This window comes from Lasioglossum baleicum, chromosome 1 (assembly GCF_051020765.1).
Source record: "Lasioglossum baleicum chromosome 1, iyLasBale1, whole genome shotgun sequence".
In the NCBI taxonomy this organism is placed as follows: Eukaryota; Metazoa; Arthropoda; class Insecta; order Hymenoptera; family Halictidae; genus Lasioglossum; species Lasioglossum baleicum.
Genome location: NC_134929.1, coordinates 22,461,486 through 22,477,728, shown reverse-complemented (window position 1 = coordinate 22,477,728; position 16,243 = coordinate 22,461,486). Strand labels below are relative to the sequence as shown.

The 16,243-nt window shown below is 42.1% G+C and overlaps 2 protein-coding genes across 7 annotated transcripts; one reads left to right on the top strand and one right to left on the bottom strand.

The window, feature by feature from the left end:
* Nucleotides 1–566: 566 nt before the first annotated feature.
* Rab3 (RAS oncogene family member Rab3) lies at nt 567–14,866 on the bottom strand. 2 transcript variants are annotated; one of them, XM_076432818.1, is made up of 4 exons: nt 14,724–14,866; nt 7,573–7,809; nt 6,662–6,952; nt 567–4,458 (listed from the first exon to the last, which is right to left on the bottom strand). In XM_076432818.1, exons 2-4 carry the CDS (start codon nt 7,807–7,809, stop codon nt 4,303–4,305), a joined length of 684 nt encoding a protein of 227 aa, XP_076288933.1. In that variant the 5' UTR covers nt 14,724–14,866; the 3' UTR covers nt 567–4,302. The 2 variants fall into 2 exon arrangements, with proteins under 2 accessions (XP_076288933.1, XP_076288929.1); XM_076432814.1 differs by lacking the exon at nt 14,724–14,866 and adding an exon at nt 8,940–11,102.
* LOC143213188 (uncharacterized) lies at nt 13,841–16,203 on the top strand. 5 transcript variants are annotated; one of them, XM_076432837.1, is made up of 3 exons: nt 13,841–14,977; nt 15,058–15,227; nt 15,859–16,203. In XM_076432837.1, the coding sequence occupies exons 1-2, from the start codon at nt 14,565–14,567 to the stop codon at nt 15,215–15,217; spliced, it is 573 nt and encodes a 190-aa protein (XP_076288952.1). In that variant the 5' UTR covers nt 13,841–14,564; the 3' UTR covers nt 15,218–15,227; nt 15,859–16,203. The 5 variants fall into 5 exon arrangements, 3 of the variants coding, with proteins under 3 accessions (XP_076288952.1, XP_076288951.1, XP_076288944.1); XM_076432836.1 differs by having other exon boundaries at nt 15,807–16,203; XR_013009914.1 differs by having other exon boundaries at nt 14,023–14,977; nt 15,058–15,644; nt 15,834–16,203.
* Nucleotides 16,204–16,243: the final 40 nt, after the last annotated feature.

Genomic DNA, 16,243 nt, shown 5'->3' with positions numbered 1-16,243 from the left:
CCGCTACCCCCTGGTGACCCAACCCCTTAACTAACTACTAATATTATCCACACATTACTGGTTCTTTTTTTCAATTAACTATTTTAATGGAGAATTAATGAAATGAAATTCTTCTCGATATTATATGTATATTAATATGTTTAATTAAATGTCTCTGATGGATGAATAAATTGAATTAAATTCTTCTCGACATTATTGACTTTTCAAATTAATTATCTCTGATAAAGGCTGAACTAAATGAAATTCTTCCTTCGGTGCGAATTTTTTTAAATTAACTATCCGGGACAGACTGAATCGAAATAAATTCTTCTTGACGTTACTAATACTTTAACAAAACTCTGTAGCAGATTTTTATAAAATTGCATTCGATATTTGAAGCAGAAAATTGTTCAATTTTCTTAGGAAGCTGGCACCAAATGGAAACAAAGAGGAACGGTAATATTCGCGAATGCGAGGCAGAATTTTCATCGATAACGGGTAACGCAGTGAGGATTGAAACGAGAGTGGTCCATTTATTTCGAAATAAACGAGAAACATGGTCTCCACTGATAATCGCAAGCGAACAGTTAACAGCACAGAGAGGATTTCATTTATTTCCATCCGATCTGATCGATATACACAATCGTACAATTCTTGCTCTCGGATCTGTAATTGTTTTGTTTTTTTTTTTGCTTTTTTACGTTTCATCGTTTTTTAATCCATTTTTTTTTTTTGGAATTTCTTCGATTACACACGATGGCGGTTTTTTTGTTTGTCGCATTTTTGTGTTCACACGAATAAGTAACGCTTACATTGCACTCCATTACTGATTTCAATAATATATGTATATCTTTGTATATATATATATATATGTTCACATATTTATATAATATAGTATATGTATATATATATAGCTGTATGTACAGAGGGCAGCTTGCCTATACATAGTAAGTTTTGTAACATAGGGCGAGGACTGAAGCCGTCGAATCGGACGCCATATTTTCCGTGATAATTGACGCTAAAAGTCGGTGCACATTTTTGTTGCTGAATTTTTTCAATACGTCGTTCGAAACGCAGACAGTACCGAGGAAAATGAACAATTTCATTCGAGTTTATCATTTCAAATGTTCGTGCAAATTCAGTGAGATTTAAATTGAAATGATCTATAACACCGTCAGAAATGTTTCGAGTAACAACTCGAATTATTTTTTTATTATCAATTCTCAAGAGATCTCTTTACCAATATCGATTTTCTTCATTAACCAAATTTTTACCCAGGAAGATTTAGCAGTTTATCAAATACATTTTAAAATATTCTAAAATTACACTAACGTCTCTACAATCCTAGAAACGATATAATTATAAAATCACTCGCCACTAGCAATTGTATGTACAATCCTCTATCAGAAACCCATCGTTATTTTATTTAGTATATACAGTTTATAACAGCAGCTAATAATCGCAATTATAATTTAAATTCCACTACTTTCTAAAGAAATTCCACACTTGAAATTCACTTTATACACAATGTTTATAATCATACCATTAGTTCAGATTATACGTATACTCTAGGAAAAGAAAGATATTAATTAAATAATGCAATGCTAAAGGAAGTTTCGATAAAAATTTACAAACAGCGTGTTGAATTGAAAATATTACAATAACTGTGATAAATTGTTGAAATTCAATGCTGAATCTTCTCTGTTTATCTGCCCCACCGATCCGTCCGCTCTAACAAAAGCGGGAATCCCCGAAAAGGAAGCTGCCAATCGTCTCGGAATCCCCCATATACTTCCTAGATTCCCCTAGATTCCCTAGATCGTCCAGGCCGACGTGCTTCAGCCGTCGCGACAATTTCTATTAACATGTTAGGTGCCCGAGCTTCTTGCTAGCCTTTCGACTATCGAAATCATGAACATCAATAAACATCATTCGAGTTGTGCATCGGCTCTGAATCGCCGACGTATCAGCTTCGAACGAGAACAGCCTCGAAACAGTGAAAAAGTCGACATTACCGAGCGGGGAATCTCCTAGACTCTAGGATCGGTGAAAACAGTGTTGCCACACGTCATCCGCGGACACCCCGTAAACAACACGAAGCACATTCTGGAGCACTTTGATCGAGAAGTGAATTTTTCAAAATTCATTCGAATAAAATAGCAAACCAAAAATATTTGCTATTTTACTAGAACGATCCGATTAAATCAACTAAAGAAAATCATTTCGATACAACTGCTACATCTCTACGCTATTTCTAAGATGAAAATGATCAAATTAGTTGGCATAATTATCGTTTTATTTGAAAGAAAAGTGTGCCCAAGTCTGCGACGCTGTAGACTTGGCAATTTCGCGAATCCCCCAGCAAAACCTGCGTCCGAATATGTCTAGGGGAAAATGTTAATCCACCTCCGGGGAATCCTGGAAAGGACGCACCTGAAATCGAATCTCCCCGACGGTCAGGATTGAACGAATAAAAAAAAAAGTACATAAATAATATTCAACCTGTACGACGTTTCGTTAAATACAACACAGATATATATTTCTTTCTTTGTTGCCAGAGCTGCAATTGAACGCATAACATTTATTTGTCACATGAATTGCACGCTTGAACGCTTTTAGTCCTAAAGCTCCGTCCACACTCGAGGCAAAATACTTCGGAAAATGATTCCGTATGGATGTGATGGAATCCGTAATTAATATTTACGTTATTCTGCCCGAGTGTGGCCGCGGCTCGATGCATCGAAAGTTCTCGGTTACGAGTCGAGGTGCGCTTGAAACCGTCAACAACAATCATTATCAGTCCGAGCGTGTTCCCTCGAGGCAATTTACTGACTGGCCCCGACGGGGAAAGGGAAATGAACGCTGGAAAACAGTGTTTCGGGCCGATTTCCCTCGAGGGAACGCGCCGGACCGTTTAAACAATCCTCACGAGGAAAATATTGTTGCTGTCCTTCGACCCTTCTGCCACTGATAACCCGTTCTCGAATGGGAAAAATCACCACCGGGGAATCCCCTGGCGATGGTGTTTCAACCCACCGTAAGCGATGGCAAAACTTCACGCCGGCCGCGGTGGCGAAAGGTAACGCGCGGCGTCATATTCAAACTCCCTAGCAACGGTTCATTTTACAGAGATTATTTGGTTTTACGTAACTTCCTGCCATGATATCGGTTTAAATTCGTCGCGAGACTATTTCCGCTCGAGCTCCCCCCGGCGTAGACCCGAAATGAATCGGCTCGATGGCACCTCCGCGTAATCAGGCTACAACCTTCATACATATTTATACATGTATACAGGGTGAATCGCCTAATCCCAATCAGCCTCGTCGTGTTCGCCCTCAGTGAATACAATCCCGGTGTGTGTATATATGTATATTGACTTGTACGAACCGGTTTCGCTCGTTTTCGTAATCTACAACGTTTTTACCCCCACCCACCCACCCTTAATTGAATAATTCATGTCGATTCGCGTGACACCCATAAATGGCAACAATGGAGCGAGACAACCCTCTAAGAAAAATTACCCAAAGAATGAAAAAACGATAGCGTTTAATATATATTATACATATTGTGCACTATACCGTCCTGATCGGTGGACAGTCTTGGCTGGTTCGGACACCATCTTGGAACAGAGTTTCATCTCAGGTTCCCATTGAACACTTTGGGCCAAAGCGTCAGCTTTGCTGAACCGGAGACTACGAACTATGGCGGTTTCTCGTTTTGCCAATTACGATTTTGTTTTTACACATGTTCGATATCCACCATCGATCGTCCGGTCTCGTTTCTGGGAAACTCTCTGATCGGCGCATACGCACTCACAACCCCCGACCCCCCGTATGATCCCGTATGGGTAAAAACTCCTAATGTGGTATCCTCGTTTAGGGTATATTTGACTGAGGAGGAAGACAAGCGGTCTAATCGTAACTTCACGGTTCACCCTGTACATATATACGTATTTATGTGCACATATATAGAAATATATTGATCGAGAAAGGAGGAAAGAAAAAGAGCAGAACGAAGAACGGTCGGGAACAAGGGGTTTAAAAGGAACGACAAACAGGGTTTGAACTAGAGCCAGCGTTTATCACTCGACCTCTTCCTCCTTCTCTCTCTTCCCCTCTCTCTCCGGTTTCCCTTTCTCTTTCCCACGCACACTGGTACACACGCTGCGTACACACACAACCAGGTAGACCACGCGTTCACGCACACATGTACAGGCATACACGCGTCCCTCGCGTCTAAGGTTATTTCATCTTCCTCTGTAAATCCCGTCTCTTCTTTAGCCTTCTTTCTTGTAGAGAGTTTATCCGGCCCTCCCCCGCCCTCTTAGCAATTACAATTGGTGCTCGATTGATTGGTCGGCTGATCGGTCAGCTGTTGGCCCTTCGCCTCGCCGACTCCGCCCGCGATCAGGTTCGGGTCGTTGTCCAGGGACTCGCTCATCTTGTCGCAGATGATGTCCACCAGTTGTTCGAACACCGTCTGCAAACAAATTTTACGGTTCTAATTAGTCTCGAATTTGTTTTGTGGGTTGGTTCTTCGATGTTCTACATCGACACCTCTTTTTCGGGACGTGAGAACGTTAGATTACTCGAGCCCGAGGGTTAGAGGGTTAATCAGCAGCTGCATTATCTTCCAGGAGAAGTTAGTGGCCTGGAATGAGACTCAGCTGCTGAAGTTTCCTCTTGAAAACTGTCTGCTAGCTAGACAATTGAAGATACATGCATGTCGACGCTTCCTTTTCGAGAGGGGGGTGTCTATCTTGCATAAACTTGAGGATTAGAGGATTCATCAGCAGCTGCATTGTATTCGAGGAGGGGTTAGTGGCCCGGGACGTGACTTAGGTGGTGAAGTTTCTTTGTCCCAACTGGTCTTAACTGAACCTACGCTAATCCAACGAAGCGAATGAAACAGCCCACACCAATCCCAACAGGTTCGAAAGTGTACGCAACAGATTTTTGCCCGAGATCACTGACTGGCTGCACAGACTCAAGGCAGACGAGCCCCAGGGGCTGCAAGCTGACGAATCGATCGGTGGCAGACATTGATGTGTCAATGCCAATGGGTTCGACCAGTTGTGCAGGCGTGATTAATGGGTGCAGATGAGCGGCAATCGAGGACAGACCGATCGAAGGTAATGGTACAGCACACACACACACACGCGCGCGCGCACACCTTGAGGATGGAAATAAGCGTTGAAACGTGACACGACAACCTTTCTGTCGTCAGCCGTTAATGGCGGCGACACGCGATATAATGGACTCGGTAAACAAACGAGGCAGAACAAAACTGACATAACTCTCGCCACGGTATACAACATACAGTGTCTGTCCGGAAAGTAATGCGACCACATTTTTAAAAAGAAAATCTATTAAACATATGGGTACAAACCTTTAAATTTCTTCAAAGTAGGATCCTTGGAAGGTGTTTTTTGGAACCTCTCGTAGTACTCTCGTCACAGCATCTTTGACGCGTTCCACGCTTTCAAAATGGCATCCTTTTAGCACATTTTTAATTTTTGGAAACAAGAAGAAGTCGGCGGGAGACAAGTCAGGACTGTACGCGGGGATTGAGGAAGTGTTGTGATCCAACTAAGAAGTACTGTTTACTGTTTTCCCCGTAATCTACGGAACAGTTTTGGTTGGAAGTGCTCGACGAGGCTGCGACGAGGGTTCTACGAGAGGCTCCAGATAATGCCTTCCAGGGAGCATACGAAGCATGGAAATCGCGCTGGAAAAAATGTGTCGACGCCCAAGGATCCTACTTTGAAGAATTTTAAAGGTTTGTATTCGTATATTCAATAGATTTTTTAAAAAAATGTGGTCGCATTACTTTCCGGACAGACCCTGTAAACCTACTTCTTTTTTAGCCTTCTTCTTATATTGTCTTCGGCTACTCGACAATTACCTCGAGAATCTACAGCCTGCTGAGTTGGGCAGTTATTAATTACATGAGTGTTTAATTACATCTTCAATTGCATGGGCAAAAGTGGACTATAGTTACAATAAGAAAACGGTGAAACGGTCCAAAACATAAAAATTAGTGGTTTAAAAGAACAATTACACTGAAGTAATTGTTAGACTCGATTACAATTACTGTAATCGTGTTAAGTAATTGCAATTACTCCTTTCACAATTACTGTAATCGTAATTGTGGTCCGCAATTACGATTACTGGTCGAGCCAAAGTAATTGCAATTACCAATTACAATTATACATGTAATTGTGATTTTATTTCTGCAATTTCAAGTAATTTTAATGCAATTACAAGTAATCGTAATTGGCACTAAAAAAAAGTAATTAGATACCTGCTCAATGGTAATGTCTAAAAAGAACAAACAAAAAGCATATGTTATATATTATCTGATTCCAACTTTGAAATGAGGGTCATTTTGGAAAGTAATGGTAGTCGTTTTTGTGAAACATCAAATAATTAGCTACAAATCAATATTTAATGAATAATAAATATTTCCTAACGTATGCTTTTTGTTTGTTCATTTTAGACATTTCCATTGAGTAGGTATCTAATTAACGTTGTGATTGCAACTACCAATTACAATTACTTGTAATTGGTAAGTAATTGTAAGTGAAATTACATTTTGCCCAACTCTGAGCCTGTATTTCGTATCGGGGTATTGCATAATTGTTAGTTGGATATTTCGTGTGATCCGCTTGTTAGGATTGTACCTTAATGTTAATGTTCTCTTTGGCAGACGTCTCGAAGAATTGCACCCCTAACTGATCCGCCAATTGCATGCCCCTGTCCTCGCTGATCACTCTCTCTTCGGACATGTCGCACTTGTTGCCGACCAGGATCACCTGGGCGTTGTCGGACGAGTAGGTCTTGATCTGTGTGACCCAATCTTGCACGGAATTGAACGATTCCTCGTTCGTGATGTCGTACATTAAAATGAAACCCATCGCGCCCCTATAGTAGGCCGTTGTTATCGTCCTGTATCTCTCCTGGCCCGCCGTGTCCTGCAATCATCATCGTTCTGCATTAGATTTCCTATTATTAGATTTCCAATAAGAATCATTGCTATGTAAAATGTACAGTCAATATTTTGTCAATATTAGATCACTGATCATTATGTTTTACAGCAAAGAAAAGAATTTTCAAAAATGATTTAGAATCCACTAGACGAAAATTGAAATTCTCGCGAGCATACATATTTCACGGAAAGGAAAACAACGAACTGTCACCAGTGAGGAGTAATAGTGCAATGTTAATGTATAACTATGGATTTCCTTATAACTTCCCTCGTGTGATAAATGAAGGCACATGTGGTTAAATGTTTGGCAACTATATTTATAGCTTTCGTTCGACTACAGCCTGACTTGTGGCTTTTTAAAAGTGCTCCGTAATATTTTGCGAATATTCGTTCCATCAACGAATTACATTTTTAGTTAAACGACATGTTCTTAAACAGAGGAAAATTTGGAATGTGAAAGGAATTGAAAATTGAAATTGGTATTGCCCGGATCGAAAATGGCGTCAGAGGCGCGAAGTTTAAATTTAGGCCGAGCGACGCGAGAGCCAAGAAACCATGAAGATCGTCTGTGTATCGATTTTAGGGTTGCAATGGAGTTCCACTGACCCAGATCTGTAGTTTCACCCTTTTGTCGTTCCTGAAGACCGTTTTCACTTTAAAATCGATCCCCACGGTCGATATGAAGGCCGAACTGAACGAATCGTCCGCGTAACGGAAGAGAAACGAGGTTTTGCCGACGGACGAGTTGCCGATGATCAGCAACTTGAACATGTAGTCGAAGTTTTGGTCCGCGGCCTGGTCCGCGGCCTCCTTCTTCGGGCCGTCGACAGCCTTGCCCGCCATCTGAAAACAATAGATTACTATAAATTCTCGAAAAACGAACACACATAATGAAAAACGAAAGAAAACCCAGTAACAACAGTATAATTAATCTTTAATGAATCTCGTTGCACTTAGAACGGTTTTATAGAGAATTCAGATATTTTCTTAAATCGTGGATTAACCGAACAAAACATGCTCCGAACTATGGCATGTTGGTACTCGTTCTAATCAGAAGATCGTCACGAATATTTTCGTAAAGCTATCGTACAAAAATAATTAATAACAACAAAATGTCGCCAATTTATTAGCATTATCTCGCTAGTCTGTGCTCATTGTTTGATCGAATATGAACGATTAAAAGGTGGTATTTGATTGGGATACATTTTAGGACGGCTTTTAAAGGGACTAAAGAAAGAATTAGGTTCCGTCGACCGAAGATTTTAAAGAAATTTTCGAAAACTTTCGTGTTTCATGGCGCGTGATCATAAAGAGGTTTTTCAAGAAGGTCGAGGGGTCGAGTTAAGTGAATTTCTTTCGCCACGCACCCCATTCGTCGAGACTCAAGCCATTCGGAAAGTCTCTGTGGAGCTTTTTTAAGCGACACTTCATCTTTCCACCCCTGGAAAAAGGGTAGCCAACCGGGCGCGATAAATGTGAGAGGAAAAACACCGTTTCTTTTTGTCTTGAACAAAGCTTAATGCGTTTTTCCGTCAAATAATACGATTGTCTTATTGAGATTCGATTTTTTTAGAAAAGTTCGAGATTTTTTTCATTTAACATACTTCGTGTATAGCACTTGAAGCAAATATTCTTTTTAGATCTTCAACCATTTCCGGTTTGCATTTTTCACTGGAAAACCGGATTCCTTTGCTAGATAATATTCATGTTATGTAAAAGCACAAGTAGGTTACTTGAACAGCCACAATTAGAGCAAATGCTATTTTCCAAATTCTGTTCACATTTTTAAATGAATTATTTCAGTAAAATGAAACAAAATATAAATTCCATTTATGGATGAATTTCATTCTACTTTTGCAAGTCGACTCCATTAATAGTCCCCGATTACTGTTACCCTAATCCACTGAAATTCACGATCCGCTGCACCACAGTCTACCCTAAATTCTGTCCGCAAGAATGCCACGATTCCGTACCATGATTCCTCGCTATCGGTTCCTTATCCTTATGCCTCAACATCCACCATCACACCAACCACTATCTCACCCTCTTGAATCCGACAAACCTCCATAAATCTATCAGTATGAGAAAAAGTAATGGCTGATGGCTGTGTTATACATATTTCTATAATTAACTTTTCGCTTAATATCATCTGCAAATGTTTCAATTAAAATTCCAGTGAAAATAATTTCTTAATTGAACGAATTCAATCAGCCAAAACATTAACAACATTTTCCCTAAAGTCTCGAACAACAGTCCAAAAAATTTGAAATGTTCAAACCAGTCCGCAACCAACTCCAAAATACGAAACCATCAAAGAAGTTAAACACATAAAACTGCCACTGAAAAAACCAGGAAACAACCATTACTTTCCCAGAATACTTTCAATCAGCCGAATCAGTTCGGACCTGTCTGTGACCTGTACGCGACGCACACTGTCTCGAACTGATTCAAAACCAGAACCAGAGACTACCATCCCGGAAATGAACACGTGTCGGTACCGGAAGTCTGTCTCGTGGATCGATCTCGACTAGGGACATCATGCGTGTCATCCTGGTCCGCAATTCCAGCACCGAGTCCTTCACCGCCATCTTGCAGCCATTTCCGGTTTCCTTTTTCCCTTCGGCCATCATTTTCCTGTCAACTTCCGGCCCTTCTCTCTTCCCCCTTCTCATGGAGGATGTTTACTCGATTGAAAATCGACAATTTTAATTTTATCCACGTCTGTCCACTTTCGTTGAGTTTTCCGTGACGTTCTCGGTTGTAGCAGGTGTTGCTCGACGATCGACACGTCGTATACTCCAATTAGTATCGCCGATCTCTACGATATAAGCTCGTCGTATCGCTTTCGTTAATTTTCGCACGTCGTCGGTGAAGTTTCTACGACGTCGGGACTATCGCGGTTTCTTGATAGGGGCGTGTGCGCGTGTGTGTGCAGTAGTGGCTCAAAATGCCACCAACAGTGCCATTTGTATGATTACAATATTTTACATTTTTGCTCTAATTTTTCCTGTGAAAATACTGTTTGCTTTTTCTTAATTATTGTACCTGTTGCACTCTTTGAAAAAAGGTATCAGAACCGTGCCGTTATTATTTTATGTATATTACCTAATCATTACAATATTTTACATTTTTGTTCTAATTTTTCCTGTGAAAATACTGATGCTTTTTTGTAATTATTGTACCTGTTGCATTCTTTAAAAAATGGTATCAGAACCGTGCCATTATTATTTAATGTTTCATTACCTAAAATAATGGTCACAGCCATTGGAAAATGGTGTAACAAACCGGGTGATAAAATGTGATCGTCGTATGAATGGAGCTGTTTTATTGGGTTTATCAGACGGCGCGGGTTGCAGCAATCGTCGGCTGCTTGTAATTAAAACTGGCAGGTGCATGTAACTAATTGCATCCGATCCTGTGTTGCGAGGAACCGTTTCGTTCCAGTCGGGATTGCTGCTTTCAGGTAACCGATCCCGGTGGTAATTGTATTTTGCGATAATCTGAGCCGGTCGCAATTAGAACTCGGCAATTATCCAGGAATTACGGCCGGTTACGTCCGTCAATTGTTTAACGCTGTCGCACAGCTCGTGGCCTGCCGTATATGTTATATATTATATTAGCTCAGCTGCATTCGGTCACGTCATTTCCCTTTCTCGAACATTATTCAGTCCACGTGGGGCCGCAGTAACTGTGGCCGCACCTGGCGCCCCGGAAAAAGTCACGGACACCGTTGTGCTATCACCTCGGAAGTAGAAAATGATTACCAATGACCGATATAATGACGGAAGTTCTGCGGGCTTGCTAGCCGAACGATTATTTACTGGCCTGGGAATTAGGCGAGTCCCATAACAAGTTTTACAAATATGCTTTTTCATTTATATATGATTTTCAGCGGTTTTCGGCCTTTTTACCACTTTTGATCATTTATAACTCGTACACCAATTAACCAATCTCAATGAAACACACACTTTCGGAGCGTATATTATAATTTATACAAGTTGACCAAACACAACTTTTAAATTTCCGTTATTGGCCCAGCTAAAAAGGTCGTAAAAATCCATTTTTGCTATTGTTTTCCATAATTCCGACCAAATGCATTTTTTAGACGTCGTTTACTAAACTAATTCTTCCAGCCTTACAGAGAAATTGAAGTCGCGCGTTTGGTCCATTCATAAAAAAATTATTCTGTTTCACATTTATTTATAAACATAACAAGAATGTGTCAAGAATACAATATGTTTTGAGCAATGGTGCAGCAATGTTTAGTCGAGTGCCAAGGCTTAATTTCTGCCACCTTCAATTGCAATATAGTTTATTTATTTTTCTAAAAAAAATAACAAACTCGATTTGCACGTTGAAACGAAGCAACAACGAACAACCCGCGTTGTTGCAAAAAAAGCTGCACCGAAGAATAAAGAGAAAAAGGAAAAATGCATTGCAGGTGTTCCGGATGATTAGGTTTGCGGTGGCCACGGTCGACAGGGGATAGAGATAGTAAACAGAAGAGTGCTATAGAACACTCGGCAGACGGTCAGCTGTAGTTATGCCTAAAAATGAGTGGCAGCGACGTGGACTATAAATAAACGACGCCAAAGCACAGACATTGCGAACTTTTTCGACGGGGTGGGAGGGTTCTTATCGATCTCTTCATGCTCGAGTCGCAGCGGCAACTACAGAGTACAGAGTTACCGGAGATTTTCAAGTTTTATCATTTCTGGCTCACTTGTTTCTAGGATGCTCGCTCGATCGAGGAGAAATTAAAAGGTCCTTTGTCCCGCTAAAAGCCAATCGACTTTGACGTGTTCGGTGCACGATCAATTCCGCGATATAGTGTTTCCTCGTTCTTTATTAGCAAACAATGCCGGATAGAATAATCGCAAAAATAAAATTCACCCTCCACCGGATTTTCTTATCGAACCTGTTCAAGCCAATTTATTCTTGTACGAATCTTATTGACCCTCGTCCGTTCCTCGTCTGTCGATTTGACACAGTTTTCCCGAAATAAAAGTTCTACTCCAAGGAACTCCGTCACTTTTATTCTTATTCTTTTAATTTCTCGATAATGCATGCGATGGGGTATCTCGCACCCCTGTAATCCTGGAAACAAAACTACCCTCTCAACTCATCAGTTTAAGTCTTAAGTAAAAACACATCGAAAAATAACTGTTCGAAATGAGGGTTTACAGCCAATTTATGTTCGTGAACATTTCAGAAAAACGATGAATAAAGAACGAAGAATAATAACGACTTTAGAAAACTATTTCGCTGAAATCACAGCTGCGGAACACACCGGTCGCCGAAAACTTTGCCAATAATTCCGAGCACGGTCTCTCCACGAGTTTGTCACGGCTCCAAAAATCCTGTTTACGTGTTTTCCGGTGTATCGGCCCAGGAAAACCGGAAGTTCGACAACCTGTGGTCGGTATGTCGAAACGCGATCCGGGAAACGATTTTGCGCGGGGAGAAATGTGTCAGCCACCCACGCACACTCTCGGAACGCCGTCCGCCGTGGTGAAAGAAAGTGGGACAAGGTTTGCGATAATCGTATCGCCATATGTTAACGTTGTTGTGCAGCACCGGGCTGCACACAATTGCATGTTCCACGCGACTACGCTGCTGCGTGGTGTTTGGGTCCGGAAAGTGGAAGAAAATGTCCCCCGAACAATCTAGATTAACATACAGTCTTCGTGGAAGTAGCCCGGTTGAGCAATTCGGAAGTGAACTGTCTTGAATTATTATTACTAGACTGCGTTATGCATTTATGATAAAAATGTGCACGTACAATTTAAAGCAGTGGACATGTTAAAAATATTTGACCACTTCAATGTACTAGTTTCAGCTTAATAGGATAATTAAAAGAAAAATAGAATTTTTATTTGGCTCCTGTGTTCTGCAAACAATGCGAACATCTTTTACTTTGCATAAAGATCCGCAGTCTAATTATTGCTATTCCGTTTGTTTAATCTGATTCACGACAAATTCGTGAGACGCACATCGAGTTAGGTTTGCCTTGGAAGTTACAGTTCCAAAGCCAATGGTACTTCCTGATCATGGTAGCTCGCTAACAATAAATCCGAATGTGCGTAGAGAGTGGTCCACAAAATTGAATAAACAAAATTCTTAATATCCAACTCGAATGGTATTAACGGACTAGTCCAACAACTAGATCAACAACAGAGAGCAAAGGAACAAACCCTGTAGAAAGCAAAGAATTATTCTCAAGGTCACATTTTTATTAGCAATCGGATAATAGCGAAGGTCAGCACGATTTCACTCGTGACTTTCGTCTGACCTAGAGCATTAAAAATAAACGCAATCTGCGATCGTTTTGTTTAATCGATTCCCATCTATCGGACATCTGCTAGCAAACAGTACACCGCGGTATCTAGAGAAGAGGATACGTAAAAGCAACCCTGCTAGCTTTCTCGACCAGCTGCATCCCCCAACAGTCCGCAACCATCCGAGAAGCCAGCCTCTCGAGGCCGCTTCGACTAGGGAAGATCAGGGACCAAGCGGAAGCAATCCGTACAAATGGCGGAAGCGTCATCGAGAAAATCGTGCACGCTTGTCGATCATGTTTCGCCTCGAGCACGTAGATAGGGGAGAGAGAGAGAGAGAGAGGGCTGCCTGGGGAAAGGGCAGGCAGCAGAGCGAATATTTTCGGTAGATCGATTCCTAACCCCTGACCGCCCACGCCGCGCGTTACATAGTTTCGATTTCAGCGGCTGGCGGAATCGGCGTGGACGGAAGATGGAGCCTCTGTATGGGCACATCGTGACGCTCGAATCTGGATCCCGAAAACGCGTCCCGAATCGATACGCTGCGCTGTGGATACCTCGATAACTCCGATAACTAACTTTCCAGTAGTCCGGCGGAAAATCAGAAACCACCTCTCGATCCTTTCCCGAACTGATCCCCAACTTTGCGAGGGTCACGTTCACCTTAACCCGAAATAGTTGCACAAACGATGCGACGGGGCATCCTCACAGTCTAACAAATTTTGTTCTGTAAGTTCACAGTTATAGGAATACGAATGTAACCCCGCGGAGACTGCCAGAGACAGTTACAGCACATGTGCTACGTCGACAAATTTTGTGTAGACTGCGAAGACTTTGCTAGAGACTGGCAAGGGAAATAGGAAATAGCTAGAGACTCGGCAGAGATTGCTACGCGTTGGAGTGACCCAAGATGGACCTAACCCAGACCATTCAGGTCCGATTTACCTTCAATTCTCACCCGGAACAATTCGCTGTGACTCGGGACTGGAGGGTGGGGGGTGTGCGTAGGTTACACCGGAGTCAGAATCCCTGTGTAGCCGTTCGGTGAACAATAGAAGGCGAAAATTGCAAAATGGATCTAACGCAGCAGACCGATCAGGTTCGATTCACCTTCGATTGTCACCCGGGAAATTCACTGGGACTTCAGACACGGGGGTGTACGTAGGTTACACCGGAGTCAGAACCCCTGTGTAGCTGTTCGGTGAACAATGGATGGCGAAAATGCGTGGGAGGTTCTCCAACGCGAGAGAGGAAGGAGCAAGAGAGAAAGGGAGAAAGAGAGAAGCAAAGAGGTAGAGAGCGCGAGAGAGAGAGACAGAGATGGAGGACAGAGAGAAATCAATAAGCAGTCTATCGACGGACTGGCTGGTCGGACAGAAATGTTCAGGCTCGAGGTACCCCGGACACCCTGATAGAAGCACAGAGGTAGCACACGAGACCATCGCGTTACCATCCGACAAGTCGTGCGGCGACGAGTACCTCCTGAAAAGGATGATCCTCTCACGGCTGGTCAGCGAGTTTTCGGTACGCACACTCTGCCACTTCCGGTCCTGCACCCACAGGCTCTCGCTCTATCTTCGACCGAGGAATAAGTGTCCTGTTCTCCAGGGGGCTACACACAACTGCGTCCCAGAGAACGGTAACACCGAACAATGTGAAATAACAAAAGCAGCAACCGACCGGGGGGTTGGTTTCCGCGACGACTTTAAAGAGACTGGACTGGACTGGCCTCGGTAAAAGCCTCGCGCGCCACTGTACCCCGCTATAGCTAGAATATATCGACCATTTCGTGGGACCCCCGCCCGTTCCTTAGGCCAATCCCGAGGAAGGCCGCGCCTGCGCTTACGGCAACCCGGCCGACATCAATATGCCGCCATCCGGACACCGGAGACATACACCGAGGACACTTGTTGATCACCGATACCGCCGGTGCCTATGACTATGCACGCGACCTGACGATCGGATTCAGCTAAAATTTCGCTGGTAAGGTAGAAAATGACACTAAAACATTGAACATTACATTATAAAACTTTTTGAAACACGTTTTCAATGCAAAACGAAACTACGTGAGGAAGGAACCTGCTTCACCCTTAGAATTCGGTGTATGTTACAAGGATTATTATTTCGATCTGACCAATTGCCTGAAATTGTTCACGCAGGAAACCAAGATTGTATGTTTTTTGTTTAATCGATTACTTCTTGGTTGCCCGTAAAATTTCAAAGACATTTTCTTTCGTGAGTTTGCTAAATTGACGATTTAATCATGCCGCATCACAAACTTCACAAGGAGACAATGAAAAACTTAAAGGAGAAACAGGTCCTGGAACCGGAATCCAGTTTCGAAGATCATTTGAACAGACGGTCACAATCTGGACGTAGAATTGGAAAGTCAAACATCGGGTAAATGTCTCACTGATAGAAATCCATAAAAATTAAAAAATTCTCCAATGGCATCCTGGAGTCTATTGGAAGATTCTGTTGTCCCAAAATGACGTCTTTTTAACTGATGTTTTTGTCCATATTATGTACGCAACGTTTTGTTCGGCTTGCGAAAATACAAAGCGTGGTTGGTCCGTCGAACAAAAGCAGAAAAGGCAAAGTCAACGTTCTGCAGATACAAAACCTGAAGATACCGCAGGTGCCCGAGCAAATTGTCGATCTCATCAACATCCTGCGGCACAAGAACTTCTTGAAGGTGGTCGATCAATACTTCAAGCCAGACGTGAATAATCGATTGCAAAAGAAGCCCACCGAAGCGTGATTTGTCTCGAACGAAATTGTACATACGTGAATAAAGATAATCATAAGTCCCAGGATAATCTTCCACCCTCCCTCGATACCATTTCATCGAATTTTCCTTCTTCGACGCAACTTAAATTTTATTTTTCAAAAGTCTCTCTCTATTCGCAGTATAAAAATACATTCTGGTAAACTTCTATTCGTATTAAAACTATCGAAAGTAGAGATAAAACAGTTCCCATCGTCCTCCTTCGTTAACA